The 23,058-nt window shown below is 42.2% G+C and overlaps 1 protein-coding gene across 3 annotated transcripts in view; it reads left to right on the top strand.

The window, feature by feature from the left end:
- Positions 1-697: 697 nt before the first annotated feature.
- Positions 698-23,058, top strand: part of RNGTT (RNA guanylyltransferase and 5'-phosphatase) — a 199,447-nt gene continuing 177,086 nt past the window's right edge. For all 3 annotated transcript variants that reach the window (XR_014786623.1, XM_084827109.1, XM_084827108.1), the window contains exons 1-6: positions 698-891; positions 2,983-3,092; positions 6,885-6,988; positions 7,067-7,155; positions 13,570-13,645; positions 21,775-22,027. Coding sequence is in view for 2 of the 3 variants with exons in the window: in XM_084827109.1 (XP_084683235.1) it covers positions 828-891; positions 2,983-3,092; positions 6,885-6,988; positions 7,067-7,155; positions 13,570-13,645; positions 21,775-22,027 (696 nt within the window). In the remaining variant the exon portion in view is untranslated. The remainder of the gene's footprint in view (positions 892-2,982; positions 3,093-6,884; positions 6,989-7,066; positions 7,156-13,569; positions 13,646-21,774; positions 22,028-23,058) is intronic.

Raw genomic sequence — 23,058 nt, 5'->3', positions numbered from 1 at the left:
GATGAAACCCAACATATAGGAATGGAGGTAGACGACTGCACAGTAGTATAGCTTATACATAAGCACAGTAGGAAATGCAGATATTTCAACGGAACTCACTTTGCTAAAGGTAGATGAGGCTTTTATCCTGCGATCGTCCTGCCTCAAACACAGACCTCACCAGCTATCTGCCCCCGCCTTTTTTTTTTTTGGTCACTGCTAGGATCGTCGTGGTTTTATTGCAGTTGTGTGTAAGTTAGGAGTTTTACTTAATAGTCGTGATTTTAGAATTTCAATTATTGCATGTAATAAACTTGGAGGTTTCCACAGGAAAGGGGGATTATGTAAATTAAATAAACGTGAATTCAGATGCCTTGTGCTACATTCAGTTGTGTACAGACGCGGCATGCTCCTACTACGATGGAATTCCCTACATTAAACCGCAAGCCAGAGGCCCCGTTGTTGTTCAGCCGTGCCCGACTCTTCGTGACCCCATGGACCGTAGCACGCCAGGCCTTCCTGTCCTGCGCTCTCTCCCGGAGCGTGCTCAAAGAGGCCCTGTACCCCTCTTCTTTCTATCTCTATGAGGAGTCTTGACACGGCCCTCTGCCAATCATATTGCCATAGAGAGGACAGGCCCCTCCTACTTGGAATGGCAGAGCGGCCGCAGCGCGGAGGGTCCGGAAGCGGAACCGGTTGCGCTAAGCCGCGGAGGGTTGTGGTCTGGCGGGGTAACTGCGGGACGGCGAAGTGGCTGAAACTGCCGTTGCTGGGGGAGCTGCGAGTCCTGTCGCCCCGAGAGGCGAGTAGTCCGGGCTGCGGGCGCTCTGGTCGTCTCCGGCCCCACTATGTCCTTCAACAAGATCCCACCGCGGTGGCTGAACTGCCCGAGGCGCGGGCAACCAGTGGCAGGTGAGCGGTGGGCGGCGGTTGGAGAGATGACAGGGCAGGCGCCGCTTTGAGGGTAGCAGCTGTGTCGCCCCCGGAGACCCCGCAGGCCTGCTCGTGGTCGCAGCTGTGCCTCTCGGCCGGCTCTTGCGATTGAGGCGCGAGTGCTGGAGTGAGCGGCCGCCTCCCGCTGCATCGGAAACTTCTGTCCGTGGGGGGTTAGTCTCCGATGGCTTATTCGCGCGTGCAAATAATCGCTTGGTGCTAGAAGCAACCAGTGACGAGCATGTCTGTGTGAGCCAGCCCTTAGATGCGCGGCTAGAGGGAGGCGTCCCCCATCTCGAGCTTTTTTTGGCGGCATTGCTGTGGGAGGAAGGCGTTAGTTCTCTAGACTTTACCGTTTCTTTTAAGTTTCATGGATCGGAGGGGAAGGTGAAGTAAGCCTCCCCCCGCTTTGCAGGTTCCCCTCCCCTTTTTATAATGCTTGAACTACATTCAGACTGCCTTGTAACTGATTCACAGGACCCACCATAAGCAACCTAATACATTATCCTAGCCTAATCGCTGGGTAGTACTGCCTTCCCCAACCTGGTGCCCTTCAGATGCTTTGAACCCCCATCATCTCTTACTGTTGGCCCTGCTGGCCGGGGCTGATGGGAGTTGTGATCTAAAACAACCTAGCACTTTGTCCTATGCAGCATATTATCCTAAATTGGTGTTCAGCTTGTTCTGGATGGGATTGTGCTCCACCTGAAGAAGCAGGTTTGTAGCTTGGGGATTCTCCTGGAATCACTGTTGTCACTTGAGGCTTAGGTGGCCTCAGTGGCACAGAGTGGCTTATACCAGCTTCGGTTGGTGGCTCAGCTGTGCGCTTATCTGGACAGGGATAATCTGGTTTCAGTAGTCTATGCTCTGGTAATCTCCAGGTTAGATTACTGATAAGCACTTTATGTGGGTCTGCTTTAAACTGCAGCTTGTGCAAAATGTGGCAGTCAGGCTGGTAGCAGGGATCAGAAGTTCTGAGCATATAAAACCAATTCTGGGCCACTTGCACTGGCTACCTATCAGTTTCTGAGTCTTATTCAAGGTGCTGTTTTTGACCTATAAAGTCGTAAACAGCTTGGCATCACAATAGAGATGGAGAGCCTTATCCACTATTAATCTACACATACACGATGATCAACATCTGAGGGCCAGGATCCTCTGGGAGAGATGCTGTGGATGACAACAAGGGAAAGGGAGTTCTGTGTGGTGGGGCCCTAATTGTAGAATGCTTTCCACAGCGAGCTCTGTCTGGTGCCAACAATGTCTACTTTTTGGCACCAGGTTAAGACTTTCCTCTGCTTCCAGACATTTGACAGCATGTGATGGGGCTTCTTAATGTAGTTGATTTACTGGGTCTTGGCATTTTAAATTGTTTTAGCTGTTTTACATTGTTTTCAATCTTTGTCTGATTTAATCCTTGTTGCAATGTGCCTTCCATGTTTTTTTTGAGAAAGGCATCTAATAAATTTAATACATAAATAAACAAATACATTTGGAGGGTATCAGGTTGGGGAAGACTAGAGTACTATCTGATGGCAAAAGTGTATTACATGTCTTTTACCAAGTGTACCTGCCCAAATTAAGAAATGGCTTAATTATGGCCCAGGGTCAAAGAAGTGAGCCCAGCTGCACATACGGCAGGGGAAGGCAAACCCCCCCCCCCCCACAACTCCCCAAACCTGGGCAGGATTACTAATCAGTCTGTCCTATGGGGGTGGTGGTGGTGGTAAATCCCTAATTTGTGAACCCTAATAGTGATTATAGGTTTGATCCTGAGTGTAAAATAAAATGTGGTAATAAAACAGCCCAAGTGAAGCCAGAATCCAATTGCTGGAAAACTGCAAAGGACTTTACTACTGAGTAGCCACAGTCAGTGCTCCTATTTAATTTCATCTAGTGTTGAATAGTTTACAGTTCTAAACTGTGAAGAAATCTTGCAAGCTCTGCTACAGTTCTCTGAATGTTTTTTTTAAATAAAGCATTTTAACAAAGATTCAAAGGGTCAGACTTGTTTATATGGCTTCATGCTCATCATATACATGTTGTAATAATTTTTCTTTTGTCAAACAGGAAAATTTTTACCTCTGAAGACAATGTTAGGGCCAAAATATGATGATCAAGTTGCTGAAGAGTATCATTTCCATCCCAGTATGTTATCCAACTACTTAAAGAGCCTTAAGGTAAAGGACAATACTGAAAACGTATTTCTTTACCATCCAAGCAGTAGTGATTTTTGTCTTTGAGAATTATAATCATAGAAAAGTGTAGCTAAGGAAACTGTTGGCTTTTTAGGGACATTGGTGCTGTGTGAGTTAACATTAGGGAGGGAAATGTCACAAAATAACCCTTTTCCTCCTCCTATAGAATCTCATTGCTATTCCATTGGTGAAACACATTTATTAGCTATGTGTAAACTCTGCATGTATATATAAAGGCCTGCAACAGCACAAGTTGAAATATACACACACACCCAATATACTCCCATAGGATATCTGTAGCATCAAGGAAGAGCTGATTTTAAATATTAACATCTAAGTTTACATATATTGACTATGCAGTTGATCTGATCAAAAGCTCTTAAAATATCAACATTTGTATTCAACAGTTGGAATCCTTAACATTCTATAAGCTTTTTTTCTTTTTTTAATACTGTGGTCTGGTTCTCACACAACGGTAGACCAGGTTATTTTAAACCCAGGGTTACCTTGAGTGAGCCAATGTGCTAATGCACATGGCTTGACTGCTCCCTCTTGCCTTCTCATGCCAGTGGGAGCAGCTAAACAAGGCAGGGATGCTTTATCTCTGGCTAGGTTACTGTTAAATCGAAACTTGGAACTCTGGCTTGTCTCTGCCCTGACAAGCCAGAGTTGTAACCCAAACAACAAACCCTGGGTTTGGAGTACCCTAATGCTTGCCAAGATAATGTACAGAGGGTTATTGAGGGCACCAGTAACAATCTACACTTGATGTAGCAGATGGCGAAATACACCAGCAAAAGGCAATCACAAAATGAGTTTTCTTGAGGGAAAAAGAATATGGACGAAAACAGCAACAATAAAGGTGTTAAGCAGCTGCCTTTAATTTGCTTAATGGTTTGTACTTTTGGCTGTAGGTTGTTCTGATGCCTTATTAACACCTCAAACTTTCCAACACCTTTAACTCTTGGTTATGAAATAGCTTGTGTTTAAGTGGTATTCCGATTTTTAAAATGCAGAGGGTTGAATATAGTTGCGATAGGCTTGACTTGTTTGCATGTCGCAGATAATGTTTAGGATAGCTACAGTAAAATTGAAGTCAGTCAGGATATAATTGTTATTTGAATGAAAATGAAAGGATTTTTTTTTAAATATATAGACCATTTTGTAATTGATTAGCCTTTCTATATGAATCCCTAAGAATTGTCTTTACTGGCAGCTACAGGGGTTCCTAGTGATGTTAACGTCCCTCAGAAGTATTTCTGGGAGAGAAACACATAATTGCAGCTTGAAATTCAGTATGCCTGCCTAGCTACCTCTGTTGGTTTCCTGCATTTCTCTTTGCTATTTCCACCTTCTGCATCCATTTAGTTTCAGAAAGGTTTAGGTACTGCAGAAAGGTTAGATACAGATTGTCCCCCAACCTGTGTCAACACAATGGGCTGGTATGCATGTCACAATAAGTCACCCTCAAAATAAGCCACAGTGGGTTGGTCATTCTCTCTCTAACCCATGTAATTCCCGACAGATGATTGGGCACTCTGTGGCTTGCCATGGCTTGTTTCCCCCTTAGTCCTCCAGCCCACTCCCTGCACATATCCCAAGGTCCTTTGTGGCACAACCCCTCTTGTATCCTCATCCCTATGGAAGGAAACTTTTCTGGCTTCTCAGTTCGCTCTGATCGTCACCCCTTTTCAGCACAATATTTCCGTTTGCAGCCTTTTAATTTGGTTATTTTTCAGTACTTCAGAAGTACGCAAATGGGTTTTTTTAATTTAAATTTTCTGTTGTTCGCAAGTGCACAATTGTGCACATTCGCCAGTCACTATTTACTTTCTTCAGCAATAAAGACCAGTATTCCCTCTGTGCATGTTGAAATCACGCTCGCCAATTTCATCCTCTCACTGTATTCCATCTGCAGCTGACACTTGTCAGTTTCCTCCCCCACTTCAGTGTTTCCCTTGACCCAAACTCTAAAAGCGGAGGCTGAACAAGATGGAGCTATTGGGGTGGGCAGGTATACTTACTGTGGGAGTATGGGTGTACTTACTGTAAACTCCAAAAGCAGTTGCTTTTTTAATTTTATTTTTCTGTCATTCACAAGTGCCATTTCAGTATTGGTGGAGGGGCAGACATGACTGACGAGGGAAGCTGGAGGCTTTACTAGCAAGATCGCAAGGAGCAGCTGGGCTTTTCACCACTCTTGCCAGGGAGCTCTGTAGCCCATGCCGAGAAACTGCTGATAAGCCATGCTGCCAGGTTCGCATGTCACGACAAGCCACCCTGAGAACAGCCACCCTCAATAACCTAGCAACAAGCCATGGGCTCTCAGGGTGGTTTGTGTGTGGTTAACAAACCGCGCTGAACCATCTTTGCTGGATTTGGACATCACGATAGTCCATGCTGACACAAACAAGGCTCACAACCCACTCTGGCTTATTGTGTTGTTGCATGTCATGACAAGCCACCCTGAAGCAAACACAGCTGACACCCCCCTGTGGGTTGTCATGTATGAGCCAGGTCTTTGTTTAGTTAACTTGCTGTCACTGTTCCCGAGAAAGTTTCCTAAGTCCCCCTTTGGCCTACTGTGTTGACTGTGAGGGAATGCCTATGTTCAAGGACTCCTACTTGGGTAGGTGAGATAAGCAAGAATGTTAGGTGGACATTGAGGTTCTACAGCAGTGGTCTCCAAAGTTTTTTTGAATGCACACCCCTATCAGTGAAAAATTTTTGAGTACCCCCCAATGTATGTATATTTTATAAATTATATACATGTACTACTGTACTAATATGTACACTATAAAACATACACAAAAAATAAAAATTAAACAGGATGAGATAAAGATGAAATAAACAATATTTTAAAAATATTTTTCATTTTATTTCTTAACAGTACAACCCCCCTTTTTGCTATCACTTAAAAAAATTATTATTACTATAATCTGTAAATCCACTTAACTGTGCACACGTTGCTGTATGCTAACGATGGATCAAGGACACTACTGTCAACTTGCAAGGAGGGCAAAGGCATGCTTGGCCGGGCTCCTGCCTGCGCCAGAGCCAGGAGTCCTGGTTGCCAGCCTGCACCCTGAGCAGAGTCCCCACTCCTTGGCAGACTGGTGGCTTGGCCTGGGCAGTTAACCCTTCCTGCTCTCCTTTGGCAGGATGGCAGCTGAGGGGAAAGTGCCCGCTTTCTTCTTGGCTTCAATTTGCCAAAGGAAAGTGGAAAGGGTTAACCTTCTCCTGGGCAGTTAACCCTTCCCACTCTCCTTTGGCAGGATGAAAGCTGAGAGGAAAGTGCCCATTTCCTTCTCAGCTTCGAAAGAGTGGGAAAGGTCAATCTTCCCGCTTTCCTTCAGCCACCACTGCCACCACCCTCCTTGCACACAACGGCAGCTCGTGCACCCCAGTGGATCATCTTGCACACCCCCTGGGGTGTGTGCACTCCACTTCGGAGACCACTGTTCTAGAAGATAGGAATGCTGAAGCAGGGCATGCTTCATAAATAAAAAATGGAAAGTAACAATACTAGCTTTTGAGGCAAAAGGTAAAAAATGGACACAATGAGCTTGTGCCTACGGTATGAGCTTCTTTACCACACAAGATGCCCATGGTGGTGGTTCCTATAATATTCACTCTGCTAAATAACAGCATTAAGAAGGGGTTGAGGGTGGTGGGACAGTAAGGGGTTCTGGATAAGTTAGTTTTCAGAATGATTAGTCCCGTGAAGAACTATATGTGTTTGAAACACTGTTTTTTGTTTTTACTATTTACTAGGTTAAGATGGGTCTGCTGGTAGACTTAACAAACACTACTAGGTTCTATGACAGGAATGATATAGAGAAGGATGGCATCATGTATATAAAGCTTCAGTGTAAAGGGTAAGCTAATTGAACTCATAAATATTTGTGTTTCACAGGAAAAGTGTTCCTATAACTTTGACTCTTCTGTTTTGTCAGGCATGGTGAGTGCCCCACAACTGAGAATACAGAAAGATTCATTCGTGTATGTGAGCATTTTAGTAATAAGAACCCAACAGAGCTTATAGGTATGTATATTTAATCTTTAACTTTTTAACCTTCTTTTGACTTGTTTGTCTTTCTTTTTCCACATAATGCACACTTCTGACCTGTTTCTCCATATATACAAACACCACCAGTCCTACTTGTCTGTGCACATTTCTAAGGGTAGTAGTGTTATTAGTAGAGTTTTAAGCTCTATGCTTGGATGTTCTGAGCATTAATGTTCTAAGCATTTGAAGCTTTGCTCTTATCTTCTTTCCTTTTCTGCCGTATTCCTCTGCTAGAATCAACTTGTTTCTGTCTGGAGAAATAGAGCAGCTCGTAACTATTTATAGCTAGCTTCGACTTCTTTCTCAGAAACTGACATTTACTGCATTTCTGTCTTATGTTAAGTTTATTTTTTCTATACTAAAAATCATTGCAAAGTATTCATGAAGCATGAATACTTGAACCAATACTTTGAACCATCCTAAGATACCTCTGAATACCATTTTTTATCTTATAACTCATAATACATCTCATAATACACCCCTGTTTGGGTGGAAGCTTTTCTGTGCAAGTGTGTTCTTGTATCAGTGAACCTCCTTAGGTTTTTAAAATACCAAATCCCTTAGCTTAATTTTGGTTATAGCTGTCTAAATGGATTTATCAGACTGAATCAACCTGTATCATTTGATCCAAAATTTCTAACTATTCTGCTTTTCCATCAGGTCCTCACCACTAGTTTTCTTTCCTTGGAGCCTTTATCTTGGCTCACTTGCTTGAGTCATCTCTAGCCATCTGATATTCATGAACTTTGCTGTGGTCTAACTCTTCAGTCGTATTTGCTTCAATCATGTTGTGGATTGGACAATTTCTGACATGTAAACGGTTACTTGGGTGTCCTGCCACTTCTCTCTACCCCCATCTCCCTGCCACTACAAGCTTCATCTCTTGTTGACTAATATTACAAGAGAGAAACGTGGTTTGATGTTTGGCACAGATCTGTGCTTTGAAAACTGCACAGGCATCTCTTTATCTTCTAGTGTTAAAGAGCCAGTAGCCTTTTAACACTAGAAGAGAGAGAAAACCGTGTCTGTTGTGGAGGCTGCATATATGCCTTTCTTGTTTTCCTTTGAGGGAGGACCACAGCTCAGTGCATGCAGAAGTTCCAGCGTCCAATCCCTGGTATCTCCAATTAAAAAAAAGGATTAGGTAGCAGGTGATGTGAAAGACCTCTGTCTTTAATCCTGGAGATCTGCTGCCCAGCAGAGTAGCCACTACTGGGCTAGATGGACATATAGCCTGACCTGGTATAAGGCAACTTCCTTTACTTTGTGTTATAGGGATTAGTGATGCTTTAATGTTCGAAGAGAGAGTGAGGTATATGTGGAGCTCTCCATAGCATGGTTCTGGGCTAAACACAGTGAGTGGGTTCACTCGTCACTTTAAGCCATGTGGTTTGTAAGCTACTCACAGTAGCTTATAAGCTACTCTATCCCCCACACGATCGGACAAATAAGCTACTGTGCGTAGTTTATTTTCCTTGCCCTCGCCCCTTCTCCCTCTACAGTTCTTCCACATGGCTGGGGTGGTATCCCAGCTTTCTTTTTGCTGGATACCACCCCCTGCCAAAGTGCTGCAGTTCCCCCCTCTGTGCTGCCCAAAGGAGTGAAAAACCCCTTTGCACCAAAAAGGGGGTAGAGTCTATAAACCCTTGGAAGTCTGCAGGATCAGGACAAAACTTCATACATAGCTTCCCCTAGTAGGGAGGTACCCAATGCACCATCAAAACCCTGCATCCTTTTTCCCCTCCTCATTCCTTTTGTTTCCCCCACTGGCTGTAGCGTACTTTTGACAGAGGCTTTTCCCCCCACTGTGCACTATGTTGCAGTAGTGCTACTTTGCAGTAGCGCTGTTTCACCCATTCACTATTTTGCAGTTGCGCACTTGGAGATTGGTACAATACAGAGCAGCTCTCTCTCTTTATTTTTCACTTAATGTCATGGTAGTTCAGTAGTGCTATTTTGCACTTCGAGATAGGGCAATTGGTGCTATACGAAGCAGCTCCTTATTTTTACTTTGCAGTACGTCGCAGTAGCGTGGTACTGCTATTTTGGGGTTTCAGGGGCAGTTTAAAGGTTTTGTCATTGGCTCTCTGTACCTGGCTGCTAGGCAGATCTCAGAAACAGATCTACTGGTGGGAGCAGAGTGGCAGCAGCAGTTTTGACCACTCTTGCCAAGTGACTTTGTAGGCAATCTTTAAACCACACTTCAAGCCACTGTGGAGCACCAGACGACATGATAAGCCACAATGCAGACCATGGCTGATCAGGGGGGCTTATTTTGGCTTAATAAGCCACCCTGCCAGGGGAAAGCCGCCGTGGCTTATCGTGATGTGCGAACCCAGTCAGTGTGTATGTCAGAGGCAGTATGTCTGTCAACATAGGTTGATGGGGAACATGAACAGAAGGGTGCTATTGTACTAATGTTCTGCTTGTGGGCTTGCCATAGGCATCTGGTTGGCCACTGTAGAGGCAGAACAATTGACCAGATAGCCCTTTGATCTGTTCTAGCATGGCCGTGATGTACAAGTTAAACTCTCATTGTAACAGGAAGCAGTTGCTGCTTTCCCCAGGTGAGCAGACAAGCAGTGGATTGCATAATTAGATTGATTTGGGGTTGTGGGTTGATGGGAGCATCTTTCCTTGGAGGAAGGGAACCAGATCTCTTAGGGCCTTTTTGTAGGATCAGGATTTTTCGTCCGCATTTGTGTTAAATTTGTACTGAACAGTCAGCAAGTCTTGCCATAAGATAGTGCTACTTTTTAAAGCATTATCTCATTTTCAGAGCAGTATCAGCTCAGAAAATAATGCATTCATAGCAATTGTAAATTGTGGTATGGAATTGTGGCGTGAGTGGCACAACTTTCTGTTAGGAATTACTTTAGCATTTTAATTGTCTTTTTGAACTTGGAAATTGTATACTCTCCAGCTGTGGGAGCAAACTTGTAACAGCAACATGACTTTTTGCCTCCTTAGACAAAACTGCTTAGTGTTCATGTCTGTTACGTGTTTATATGTATGGTTGGGATATCACGTTGCTATTTCTGAAAAGTTTATGGGAGCAGTGCACAATGGTTAAAATGTGATTTGGGTAGGGATGGCGGAGAATTTCTCCACAAATCTCGGGGAGGCCAAATGCCAATGCATTTGGCCCCCCGAAATTGTCGGTGAAATTCTCTACCCCCCCCGGATGGGACTTAGCTCCCTCGAATGTCCCTCTTGGTGGCGGGTCCCGGCGGTGGGGGCGGCGGCCGGTCTTCCGACCGGCTGCCACCGCCACCATTACAAAGTAAATGTAAAAACAAAACACACACACGTGATAGGCTACGTAACGATTTACGTAGCCTATCACGGCTAGATTTCCAAAGTCAGCCATCATAGGCTACGTAAATTGTTACGTAGCCTATCACGGGTGACTTTGAAGGGGGGGAAAAAAAGCGCGTACGCAAATGGCGGCGCCCATGGGCGCCGCCATTTGCGTTCCTTATTTGGGCCCGGGTAGTCTACGTAAAGATTTACGTAGACCACGGCGAAAATAAGGGCAATGCAAATAGCCTATTACGTGTGTGGTTTTTGTTTTTGTTTTTACTTTTTTCTTTCGCGGCCGGGGAGACGGGGCTCTTCTCACCGGCCTGAATTTCGGCAGCGAGGGATGGGGCGCCTCCCCCCTGGCCTGAATTTCGGCTGGGTGAGGCGGGGCGCCTCCCCCGCCAGCCTGAACTTCGGGGGGAGAACCGAAGCGCCTCCCCCCCACTGCGAAGCAAGCTGCGGGACCAGGTAAGGGACTTACGTCCATCCCTAGATTTGGGGCACACTATTAGTGATCAGGTGGAAAGAGTTTTATATCTGGATCAGCAGTTTAATTTAGGTAGATTTAGCAGGTTCTAATTCCATTCATAACAGGGGTTTGTTTTATGTATCATTTGCAGTGTTGGACCATTAATTTTTGATGACTGGATTCAGTGCTTCACATTGTTCATTGATGACTGGATTCACTGTTCATTTTATGCTGCATAAATCAAGACATATATTAGAGGGTGTGCACAAGGCTGGCATTTAACTTAATCTTCTGTCAACATTTTTTTGTTCTTCCGTCAGCTATTAGCATCGTTACAACTTTATACGCAGTAGGTTGCTAAGGGGAAAAACAGGTGACATTTCCCCATGTAGATACAAATATAATGGAGAAGTGCATGAGAACTGTAAATATTCTTGCCTGTATTCCATTTCCTCTATGCAGCAGACCATGCTGAAACCACAGACTCTAGTTCTTTCCCCTTCAGGTGGATTACCTGAACTAGTCAAGTTTCACTTGCTTTTATAAGAAAGAAAGCACTTCCATTTGTAGAAGTGTGCGGGGAGGGGGGGGGACACCACCTATGAGCTGGATTAATGTATTTACATTAAGAGAAACTGTGTTTAAATGTCAGACCGTATAGGCCTTGAGCAAAGTTAAGCAAATAGAAATAAGCCTGTGGGACTGCAGGCAAATTCTTTACTTCTCCAATATTGAGAAATATGTAGGAGTGGTAAAGGACAACACTCTTGAGTAAACCTATTTGCTTTAGTGAGTTGCAGTCCAGAATAATTACACCTGATACAAATGAATACATTAATATCTGACAATTGTGTTTTAATTTAAATTCAAAATAAAAAATATGAGCAGGATATGCTTGATATCACAAGTCTTAAGAATTGTATATGAGTTAAAATGTACTTGGCCACTAGATGGAGATATTACCACAGGAATAAGATACTTAAGGCACTTTACTTTTTTTTTGTATACTACAGATGCAATTCTTTAAATCTAATATTTTCAGAATTTTCTTAATAGCAGCTGGTGATTGCTCATCTGTGACCTTTGTTTCCTTTTTTTAAAGGACATTGTAGTATTAATTACAAGCTATGGCTGATGAATCTTAGGAGCATAGGAAGACACCTGCTTGATCAGACCAAGGACCCATCTTTCAGCATTCATTTTTCTATACTAGTGAGCCAGATGCTTCTGGCAAGCCCACAAGAAGGGCATGAAGGCAGTAGCCCTCCTCCCAGCAACTGGTATTGAGAGGCACAGTGTCTCTGCATCTCGAGTTTCTATTTAACTCTCATAGCCAATAGCTGTTGAAGAGACCTGCCTTCCATGGCTTTATATAATGCCCCTTTGAAGCCATCTGAGCCAGTGGCTGCCATGACACCATGTGAATTCCTAAGTCAATTATGTGTTGTGTGAAGAAGTTCTTCCTTTTGTCTGTCCTGATACTCTAGTAATACTAAATGAAGAATCTTTGTATATATTTCATTTGCAAGTAAAGCAATGCATTTTTTTTCTTTGCAGGTTTGAATCACTAAATTCTGTTTTGTTATTTCTATGGGTCCTATAAATGTTTATTGCAGAGCAATTGAACACTTGTATCTATTAACCAGTCACTGCTGCTTTTGTGCATGCTATAGGGTATAAATGAATATTAATAATGAGATTTTTTAATCAGGGAATCTGTGTTACAAGTCTGTAACTATCATTATATTCAGAGGTCTATGACTAATTAGCAGGAATACCTTATCTTTTTTATTGTGCAGAATACTGTCCTCCCCCCACCCCCTCCAGCAAAATTATAATATTTTGAAGAATAAAGATTCCTTTGGATTCTGGAAACCGCTGTTGATAGAAATATTGCTTACAATGTGCCCAGTATTGTTCAGCAGCTTTTCTCTTCACCATGACAATAGCTGTTGCAGATCATGGGACTGCTGTGGCTTGCTTGTACTTCTTCCATTGCAGTGATACAGGGAGGAGAGGCAAGAAGAGGAAAAAGATGTTGCTGGATAAGAGCTGGTTTTGTCAGGGTAATTTGTGGGATGGTGGAAGTTTGAGTAAAAGTGGCCGAAAGAGTTGTGGGGTTGGGGAGGACATTGAGTGTCTTAGGGGAATGCTGCCTTGTGCTGCAGGGGAGTAGAGTTCAATATTCTCTCTCTCTCTCAGTTGCTTTGGTAGGAAGGAAAGGCCAACAACTTGACAATGATTTAGGGCTTGATGATGATACTTGAAGAATTTTTCCTTGGGGAAGTCGCTTTCAATATTAATAGGTTGCTCTTCTGCTTTCAGCCCTTGGCTTTATAGTAGAAGGTAAGAAAGTAAGATGCTTGTTTAGTCAGGGAAGCATTTTGCCTACCCAATCCAGTTTTCCTGCTTTCATTTCTTTCAGCATGTAACTGCAGTTCCAAGTAAGTAGCAGGGAGAGAGAGGTGTTTGTAGTATTTATAGTAGCTGATGACTGACACCCCCCCCCCCTTTAAAGGGGCACATGTTAGAGGGCAGGTTGTCTTCAGCAAAAATTATTGGTAGTTTTAAATGACTTCTGCAGCTTCAACTTCATATTTTTTTACTTTCTTTTCTAGGTGTTCACTGTACACATGGTTTCAATCGTACTGGTTTTCTCATCTGTGCTTTTCTGGTTGAGAAATTGGACTGGAGGTAACCTTATACATTATAAAGAAAAAAATTTGCTGTTGGATGTATATTAATGACTGTAAATGTTGCATTGTTTTATGGGTGGGCTAGATGCACTTAGTTATGGCTTAATCTAATTTTAAAGTTCCCTGCTGTTTCAGTATACAACTTTCAGGGATGTTAATCATAATATTTGGTACTATTTGGCATAGTTCTGTCAGGTTTTCATTAAATGTTTCATTAATGTGGCAAAGTGATACTGTTGAATAGTAGTTGATGGGTTATTTATTGCCAGTTACTTATTGCCAGTTAGGAGACACAGTGTTGAGAAAAGGTTTGTGAACCCTAATGATAATTATGGAAATTCCATCATTTTACTATGAATCAAAATCAGTCCTTTTCTAAATATCCATCAGGATTTATATTAACCAATTCTGTGACTTGTGAAATAAAACAATGTATAAATTAGGCAAAAATGAGTACTTAAGAGTCAGGGTATGTGCAAAAGTAAGTGAACTCCTGGTTGCATCAGCTCAATTAATATGGTTCTGGCCCAGCCTATCTTAATCAGCGCCTCCAGCAACATCAGGGACGCCGCTCAACGAGATCAGCCTCAGAAGGCCTTCTGACTGCCCATCAGCCAGGACAGCTAGGCTGGTGAGGACTAAGGAGAGGGCCTTTTCTGTGGTGGCCCCCACCCTGTGGAATTCTTTCCCTAGTGACCTTCGCCATGTCCCCTCTTTGATGAGCTTCCACCGGGCTTTGAAAACATGGCTGTTCGGGTGGGCATCTGGGGTGGTTTAGGGTTTTTTAGAGCAATGTTGTTTTGTTTAGTTGAGTATGTAAATTTGTTGTATTTCGTGTTGATATTTGTATTGTATACCTCCTAGAGTGGCTGGGTAGCTGGCAAGATGGGTGGCAGATAGATAGATAGATAGATAGATAGATAGATAGATAGATAAATAAATAAATAGTAATAATTAGAATCAGGTGTTTAAGTAATTAGGTAGATCTTCAGGGGTGAGTTTGAGTGGCCCCAGCCTATAAAAGGATCAGAAACTTTGAGTTTGGTCTTCACCATATGGATGTCCACCATACATGGAACCACGTCATGCCATGATCAAAAAAACATCTCTCAGGACCCCAGAAAAGTAGTTACTACTGCTCATCAGTCTAGAAAGGGTTACAGAACCATTTCTAAGGATTTGGGACTCTACCAATCTACTGTCAGACACATAGTCTACAAATGGAGAATGTTCAAGACCACAATCACTCTACACAGGAGCAGTTGTCCTACCAAAATTTCTCTAAGAACAAACCGGCGTATCATCCAGGAGGTCAAAAAGAACCCCAGAGTAACATCCAAGGATCTTCAGGCTACTCTCACCTTGGCTAATGTGAGCGTTCATGACTCAATGATCACAAAAGGACCAAACAAGGATGGTGTTCATGGGAGGATAGCTGGGAGAAAATCATTGCTCTCTAAAAAGAACATTACTGCCCCTATGAAGTTCACTAAAGATCACATAGATGATCCCCAAGACTTCTGGAACAATGTTCTCTGGACAGATGAGTCAAAGGTAGAATTTTTTGGCCTCAGCGAAAAACATTGTATTTGGTGAAAAACAAACACTGACTTCGAACAGAAGAACTTCATCCCAGCCATCAAGCATGGTGGTGGGAATGTGATGGTTTTGGCCTGCTTTGCTGCCTCGGGACCTTGACAGTTTGCCATCATTGACACACTGCAGAATTTATGGTTGTATCAGAAGATTCTACAGGAGAATGTCAGGCCATCCATCCATCTATCCATGAGCTGAAGCTGAACCGAAAGTGTGGCATGCAACATGACAATGATCCTAAACGTGTAAACAGATCTACAAAAGAATGGCTGTGGAAGAAGAAATTCTGTGTTTTAGAATGGCCTAATCAAAGTCCAGACCTAAATCCCATCAAAATGTTGTGGCAGGACCTGAAGCAAGCTGTTCATTCAAGGAAGCCCTCAAATATCACTGAGTTGAAGCAGTTCTGTAAGGAGGAATGGACCAAAATTCCTCAAAACTGATGTGAGAGACTGGAAATCTTTACTTGAAGTCACTGTTGCTCAAGGTGGTGCCACCAGGTACTGAATCTAAAGGTTCACATACTTTTTCACACATGGATATTGACTGTTGAATTAGTTGCGGATAAATAAATGTTGAAAAACCATCATGTTTGTGTGTCATTTGTTTAATTAGGTTGCCTATTGTTCTTTATCTAGGATTATGGGGTTAGATTAAGATCTAATAACATTTTTGATTGGAAATATGTGACAATCCTAAGGGATTCACAAACTTTTTCTCCCCACTGTAGTTGGGCACAACTCATGAAAACTACTTTTTTTCTACCAGTGGAACTTCTTTGAAATTAGGGAGTGATACGATTAGAAGTCTCTGTTGTTAGTGGGTTGGATGCTACATGTAGATCAGCTTCTGTCTCTGAGGCTTGTAATCTTATATACACTTACTTGGGAGTAAGGTCCATTTACCTTAATGGGGCTTACTTCTGAAGAGACAGGCGTAGGAGTGTGTTGTCAGTGAGCACAATCTTTTGTCCTTGTAAGGCATAAAAGGCATTGGCATTCAGTATCCATCTAATAAGACTTTTAAAAGAATCCTCTTGGGTTATGTGTGTGACTTTGGCAGCCAGTTTAGCTTGGTTTGGGTACAGGATAATGCTACATGGCAATAGTATGTACCACTTGTCTGTGTTTTAGTGTAGGATTATTATATGACTTCTGATGATTTCTTTGCTACCATATGCAAGAAACATGAAGTTAACAAGTACTTACATTATTTTCAAGAAAAGTTAAAATTGTATTGATGCATTTTTTCCGCTTTGTATAATAAAAAGCTCAAGTCAAAGTGGAAAGTTTTCACAGGTGCTACATGCTGGCCTTCTCCAGTAATGCAGGGAAGCTGAATTTTATGTGGCTGCTTCTTTTTATGTTCCCTGCTGGTTCTCTTTCCACAATTCACTTGGATTTAAGAACATAGCAGCAATATTTTACTTGCACGGTGATGCGTTTAGGCTGTTGTGACAGCATTCTTTTCTTTGGCATTCCCACATGCAAATTATGTGGTTCTTGAATCTAGGGGAACAAAGAAGTGTTGGTGGCTGCTGAGAAATTGTCAGGCACATTCCTTAATTTGGAAGTAAACTATGAGGTGCTTGTTCCTTCCTCTTAGGCAGAAGGTGGAAACGCACCCCTGCCACCCAAGGCTACTTGGTAGACATAGTTTTTGAACCTTGGGATCCCATGCATTTAGGTGCTGTCTCTTCCATATGTGCATCTTGCTGAACTAAATCATGCCTGCATTATGATATTTGCTCTGATTTTAAGTGCTTAAAATACATAAGGGTCTGCTATTGCTTTGCTTTGGTGAACTGTTTCAATATATTTCATGCTTTCCATATTTCTAGCTTTAATTTTCTCGCTCTTATTTAGCCATTGGGTATGTTAGTAATGCCACTGAGGAGATTCTTCTGTTTATCAGAAAATTGTTTTTCTGTCTTTGTCGTTATAAACTATACATGCATTATTTATGCCCTGCCAGATTTTTCACATTGCACATTACTGGTCTTTCCCATAGACTATAAGCATAAAATTCTAAACAATACCATGTCTTTTGCAACTGCCCACGTCTTTCAACTCCTTCCCCCTGAAAACCTGCATACAAAGTACCTTTCTTTTCACAAAGGAGCTTTCCCCAAATTATATCTAGGTCTTATTGAAAATAAAGGTGTTGCAGGAGAATATTAAACACTGAGCATAACTTCACTCTTAAGGTTTTTCTGACCTCAGATTTCTCATACTGACTTATTCTAAAAGGCTCACATGACATCCTTCCTGTGCTTTTATAGGTTACTTTACTGTTTATGCAGCCATAGGGCAGTATCCTTCGGGGCCCTTATTCGGCGTCAATTCTCCTGCCGCCTGCCAATTCCCATCTGCAAATGGCACTTGCAGAATGGAGATTTGGCGCTTCCAGGATCAACTGGAAATGAGTGACAATGCATAAGGGGGTTTCCCCTGGGAGGTGTTAAATCTCTGTTGTGCAAGTGGTTGGTCCCGCTTGTGCAATGGAATTGGCAGGACCCACCACTTGCACAACGGAAGCTGTGGGGAGCGAGAGAATGTGTCTCTGTGTAAGCACCCCTTTGGGCACTGACTGGAAGTTCTGATAGTTCCTCTGAATATTTATTTATTACATTTCTATACCGCCCAATAGCCAAAGCTCTCTGGGTGGTTTACAAAGATTAAAGCATTTAAAAATACAATATACAGATTTTAAAAGCCAGTTCCATAAAAAACACATGAACAGAACAGTATACAAGAACATATATCTAAAACAACTTCAAGCAATCTCAAAGCAGACAACCATAACTATATGCCATTCCAGGATCAATTAAAACTTATCATATGCTGCCAAATGCCTGGGAGAAGAGAAAGGTCTTAACCTGGTGCCGAAAAGATAATGTTGGCACCAGGTGGGCCTCGTCGGGGAGATCATTCCATAATTTGGGAGCCAACACCAAGAAGGCCCTCTCCCTTGTCTCTGTCTTCCGTCCCAAGCTGTGAATATAGTATCAGTTGGATGGAAAGTATTGGTGTCTACAAATTTCATATATGGCACTATCAAAAAATTATGTACCATCTTTGCCATTGTAATTCTTAATGAAAGTACTTTGAGGACAATCCTTTGTGTCCTTTAGTATCCTGAAGTTTACCAGTGTATTCTTAATCCATTTTCTGTGTGCTACACTGTATTGGTAACACTTTAAAGCAGTCCTTGTCTTCTCTAATCAAATTGCTTTCCAGTACTGGTGTTGCATTCCCAGTTCCAGATTTTGTTCTGATCAAATAAATTAATATTAAATCTTGAATTCAAGTGATATTTTGACTTAACAAATCTACATGTTGTAACATGTTAGCATGCAATAACTGGGGGTATCTTGTAAGCATTGCAATTTTGTAGCTGTCCATGGAGCTCTGTTACTTCATAGATACCTGGCGACCTAGTGGGTGTTGAAGGTTGGATGACATTAGGTTCATCTGCGGTTGAGGAAATGAAGGTGTGTAAAGCATTTTTAAGCCACATTTTTTTTGCCAGAGTGGCATACAAATGGACAAGTTATTCACCTATCCGTTTTCAGGGTAAATGCAATTAGTGGTGTTCTGCGCCACTATGAAGCAGATGAGAACATTAGCATTTGGGTAAGATGGTCAGATTTAAATTTTTTAAAAAAATTATATTTTAAACTAAGAATAAATATGTTTGAATGTGTTCATTCAAATATATATTCACAAATGTAAGTAACTCAATTACAATCAATTAACAAATTACTGTTGTAAAAGCATTTTGAAAAACATAGCCATCAACATAGCTAATCTTTGAATAATAAGGATGGTCTAAAATCTCACACAGGCCCACCCAAGAAATATCTCACCGTCCTTACTATTCTTCCATATGGAGATTCATATCACCTTCGCATTATTCTCATATACTGTCTCAGGAAAAACAACAAAAACTTTTGTGGCAGTTTAAAGACCAATGAATTTATTATGGCATAAGCTGTTGTGGACCAAAGTCCACTTCATCAGGTGTATGAAGGGTTAGCCTAAATTGACAGGCGTATGCACATATGGTCCTCTCAGTATATGCAGAGGACTGAGATCAGAGGGGAATTAAATGCAAAAGGAACAGGTAGTGCTGCCACAAAATAACATAGCCACCACTCTGGAAATTATCTGAGCAGTATACGTGTGTGTGTTTTATTGGGAAAGGTCTTCTCAAACTGTTAGCTTTCTTCCGGCAAGTAGCTAATTGTAGTGATTAAACCTGTTTATCTCTGTCACGTTCTATAAGCCATTGTTTGATGCAGCAGGTTTAAAATACAGTTTACTAAAAATGGAAAGGGTGGATTTAAAATTGGGAGAATTTCCTTAAGGTGACAATTACATAGAGTAGGTGTATCATCTTTAGAAAAGTCCCCTTTGCTACATTGTTCTTTCAACGTACAAACATTTTTTACTGGTGGAAAAATGTGTTCCCTGTAGAATAGTCTGTCTATATTTATCCCTTAAGCACATGAAGTAGGAAAGCTGTAGATGCATAGTGAATGCTGAAATGAGTTTTATAGGAAAGACCTTCAGATGGAGAGCCCTGCAGTTGATTCCTTGGAGCGTTTACTGCATGTTCTCCTTTAGTAGTCAGTTTGCAGCCCCCCAAGACAGTTGCACTCCAAGAAAATGCGAAGGTTGCTTCTTAACATGAGACAGGGCTTCTGTAACTGAAGCCAAATACATATTATTAGTCATTTTCACTTTGCTCTGCGTTTGCAGGGAAATATCTCTATATCTAGGGTTGTTGTTGTTGTTGATGTTCAGTCGTTCAGTCATGTCCGACTCTTCGTGACCCCATGGACCATAGCACGCCAGGCCTTCCTGTCCTGTGCTCTCTCATGGAGCATGCTCAAGTCCATATTCATTGCATCAGTGATGCTATCTAGCCATCTCATCCTCTGCCATCCCCTTCTTCTTTTGCCTTCAGTCTTTCCCAGCATCAGGGTCTTTTCCAGAGAGTTTTCTCTTCGCATTAGGTGGCTAAAATATTTGAGCTTCAGCTTCAGTATCTGTCCTTCCAATGAGCAGTCAGGGTTGATTTCCTTTATGATTGACTGATTTGACCTCCTTGCAGTCCAGGGGACTCGTAAGAGTCTTCTCCAGCACCACAGTTCGAAAGCATCGATTCTTTGGTGCTCAGCCTTCCGTATAGTCCAGCTCTCACAGCCATACGTTACTACTGGGAAAACCATAGCTTTGATTAGACGGACCTTTGTCGGCAAGGTGATGTCTCTGCTTCTTACTATGCTGTCTAGGTTTGCCATAGCTTTCCTCCCAAGGAGCAAGCGTCTTTTAATTTCATGGCTACAGTCACCGTCTGCGGTGATCTTGGAGCCCAAGAAAATAAAATCTGTCACTGCTTCCATTTCTTTCCCTTCTATATGCCAGGAAGTGATGGGGACAGATGCCATGATCTTCGTTTTTTTAATGTTGAGTTTCAAACCAACTTTTGCACTCTCCTCTTTCACCCTCAACAAGAGGTTCTTTAGATCCTCTTCGCTTTCTGCCATTAGGGTGGTAATATCTAGGGTACCTAGCCTAAGAAACAAACTATTTAATGCTGTCTTGATGGATCAATAAGACACCTGAAAAAATCTATTTTAACAAGGTGCAGTACAATGGGGGATATTTGCTAAATTTCCTAGATCCTCAATGAAGACTTGGCTAAGACCTCTTAAGGTTGGCAGAGTGTTACCTTGGTCCCAGGGTCTGGCCACTGAGGTTGCCATTCAGCAGTATGGATGTACAATTTTCTTAAGTGTGTTCTGTTTGTGTTTTTGTGGATTGTCCGGCATCTTTAGTTTCCTCATCTGCTCATTTATGGAACTGGATTTTTAAAAAACCAGAATTTCATTCTTTTTGCACTAATTTGCATGAGTGTGAATGCACACTTGTGCAGAAGTGCTAATCGTATTAGTTACTGTGTGTTAGCGCTAGTTTATAACTAATATGGATTAGCACATTTACCCAAGTGTGTATTAGCACTAATGCGAATTAGTGCAAATCCCCTCAAAGTCAAAAACGAGTCTGCAAGTCCATGGAATCCACTTGACTTGGAAACAGCCAGTCTGCTGCAGAATCCACAGGTCAGATTCATAGAAATCCAAAGTCATCTGAATCAATTGTGGATTTCTCTGACATCCCTATTTAGCAGTACAGAAGCTGGTATGCTGCATGGTCAGTAATGGCTACAATCTCTGCCTGTCACTGGCAGCTCAGAGTTCCCAGTGACAGTCCTGCAGGCCTAGGCTTCTCCTGGTTTTGATGTTGTTTTGAATACAGCTTGTTGAAATGGGTGGGCAGCTTTGAGAGTCCTGCAGTTACATTTGTTACGCAAAATTGGGAACAGTCTTTGCGTCCCCTTGAGGTTTGCAGCAGGGCTGTTATTTTTTTGCTATGTGGTGTACATTCTTGGTTCTTTGGAGCTCTTTCTGAATACTTATTTCCATATTTACAGTTCACTCATGCAACTTGTACTTTGTTGCAGTATTGAAGCAGCAGTGGCTACTTTTGCCCAAGCCAGGCCACCTGGTATCTACAAAGGTGATTATTTGAAAGAGCTCTTTCGTCGTTATGGTGATGCAGAGGATGCACCAGCACCTCCTCCATTACCAGAGTGGTGTTTTGATGAAGATGAAGAGGAGGAGGAGGAAGATAACTGCAAGACAGGAACCCTGGAATCAGAAGCTGGCGCATCAACTTCTTTTGTCAGAAAAAGAAAAAAGGAACACTTGAAGCTGGTAATCTTTTTCAGAAAAGAGCTTAGTTGGTTCTTGAATTTTGCTTTAACTAAGTTACTCTGTTGCTATTATCAGTGCTATGCTAATTAGAGCCTGATACATTTATTTAGATTTGCGTAGAATTAGGGACGTGTTTCCACTACAGTTGCTAGTAGAATTAGGGACATGTTTTCACTACAGTTGCTACACTGGAACTGCAGAATTGCTGCTGTAATGTAAACAACAGATTCTTCACATAGTGCAGCCAAGATGAGGGCATGAGAATTGGCACACAGGATGTTCATGTTGCAGGCACCATGGTTTGGATATAGCCACACATGTCCTTCACCTAGACCACTTCTGAATTGGCATGGGAGACGGGATGGGATTTCCTCTTGACAAGGAAAAAGAAGTCAGATATCTTGGCATATCAAATGAAGTTTCAGGTCACCTAAACCAGGGGTAGGCAGATCTCCAGACGTTTTGAACTTCAACGCCCAGCATTCCTAACCATTGGCAATGAGTGTTGGCAGGGACTTCGGGGAGTTGAAGTCCAAAACATCTGGAGATCTGCCTTTTCCCCACCCCTGACCCTGAACTAATAGCTCTTTAGGTCCCAGCCATAGTATTTTGGATGGCTCCATGGTGTGTAGGGATGGAGTTATTGTGAAGTTGCTGTGCTCAGAATGTGGAAGGGAGACTTTGAAATAGCCCTGTTTCAGCTTTGGTTGGTGGTCCTGTTCTCCCACCCTACTGTTCAGTGCTTCCCTTTTACTGTCCTTCATGAGCCACAAGAACCACCCTCCAAAAGGCCTCGGACTCTGTCGTAAACTAATAGAGTTTGATTGTTTGCATCTATTATATTGTACTATTTGCTTAGGGTTGCTGCTGTTTAATATTTATTTATTTAAAATTCTTATACCCTACCCTTTCTCCAAAAGGAGTACAGAGCAGATTACAGTATTAATAAAACAAGTGCCAGTAAACAGTAATAAAATCCTACTAGCCTACTAATATTGTAGTATCCTACTAATATTTTACTGGTATTGTTG

The sequence above is a fragment of the Heloderma suspectum genome, chromosome 1 (assembly GCF_057233095.1).
Source record: "Heloderma suspectum isolate Gila_16-S chromosome 1, 16-S_ref, whole genome shotgun sequence".
NCBI classification, from domain to species: Eukaryota; Metazoa; Chordata; class Lepidosauria; order Squamata; family Helodermatidae; genus Heloderma; species Heloderma suspectum.
Note: the sequence above shows the minus strand (reverse complement) of the source record. Positions and strands in the feature narration are given on the sequence as shown.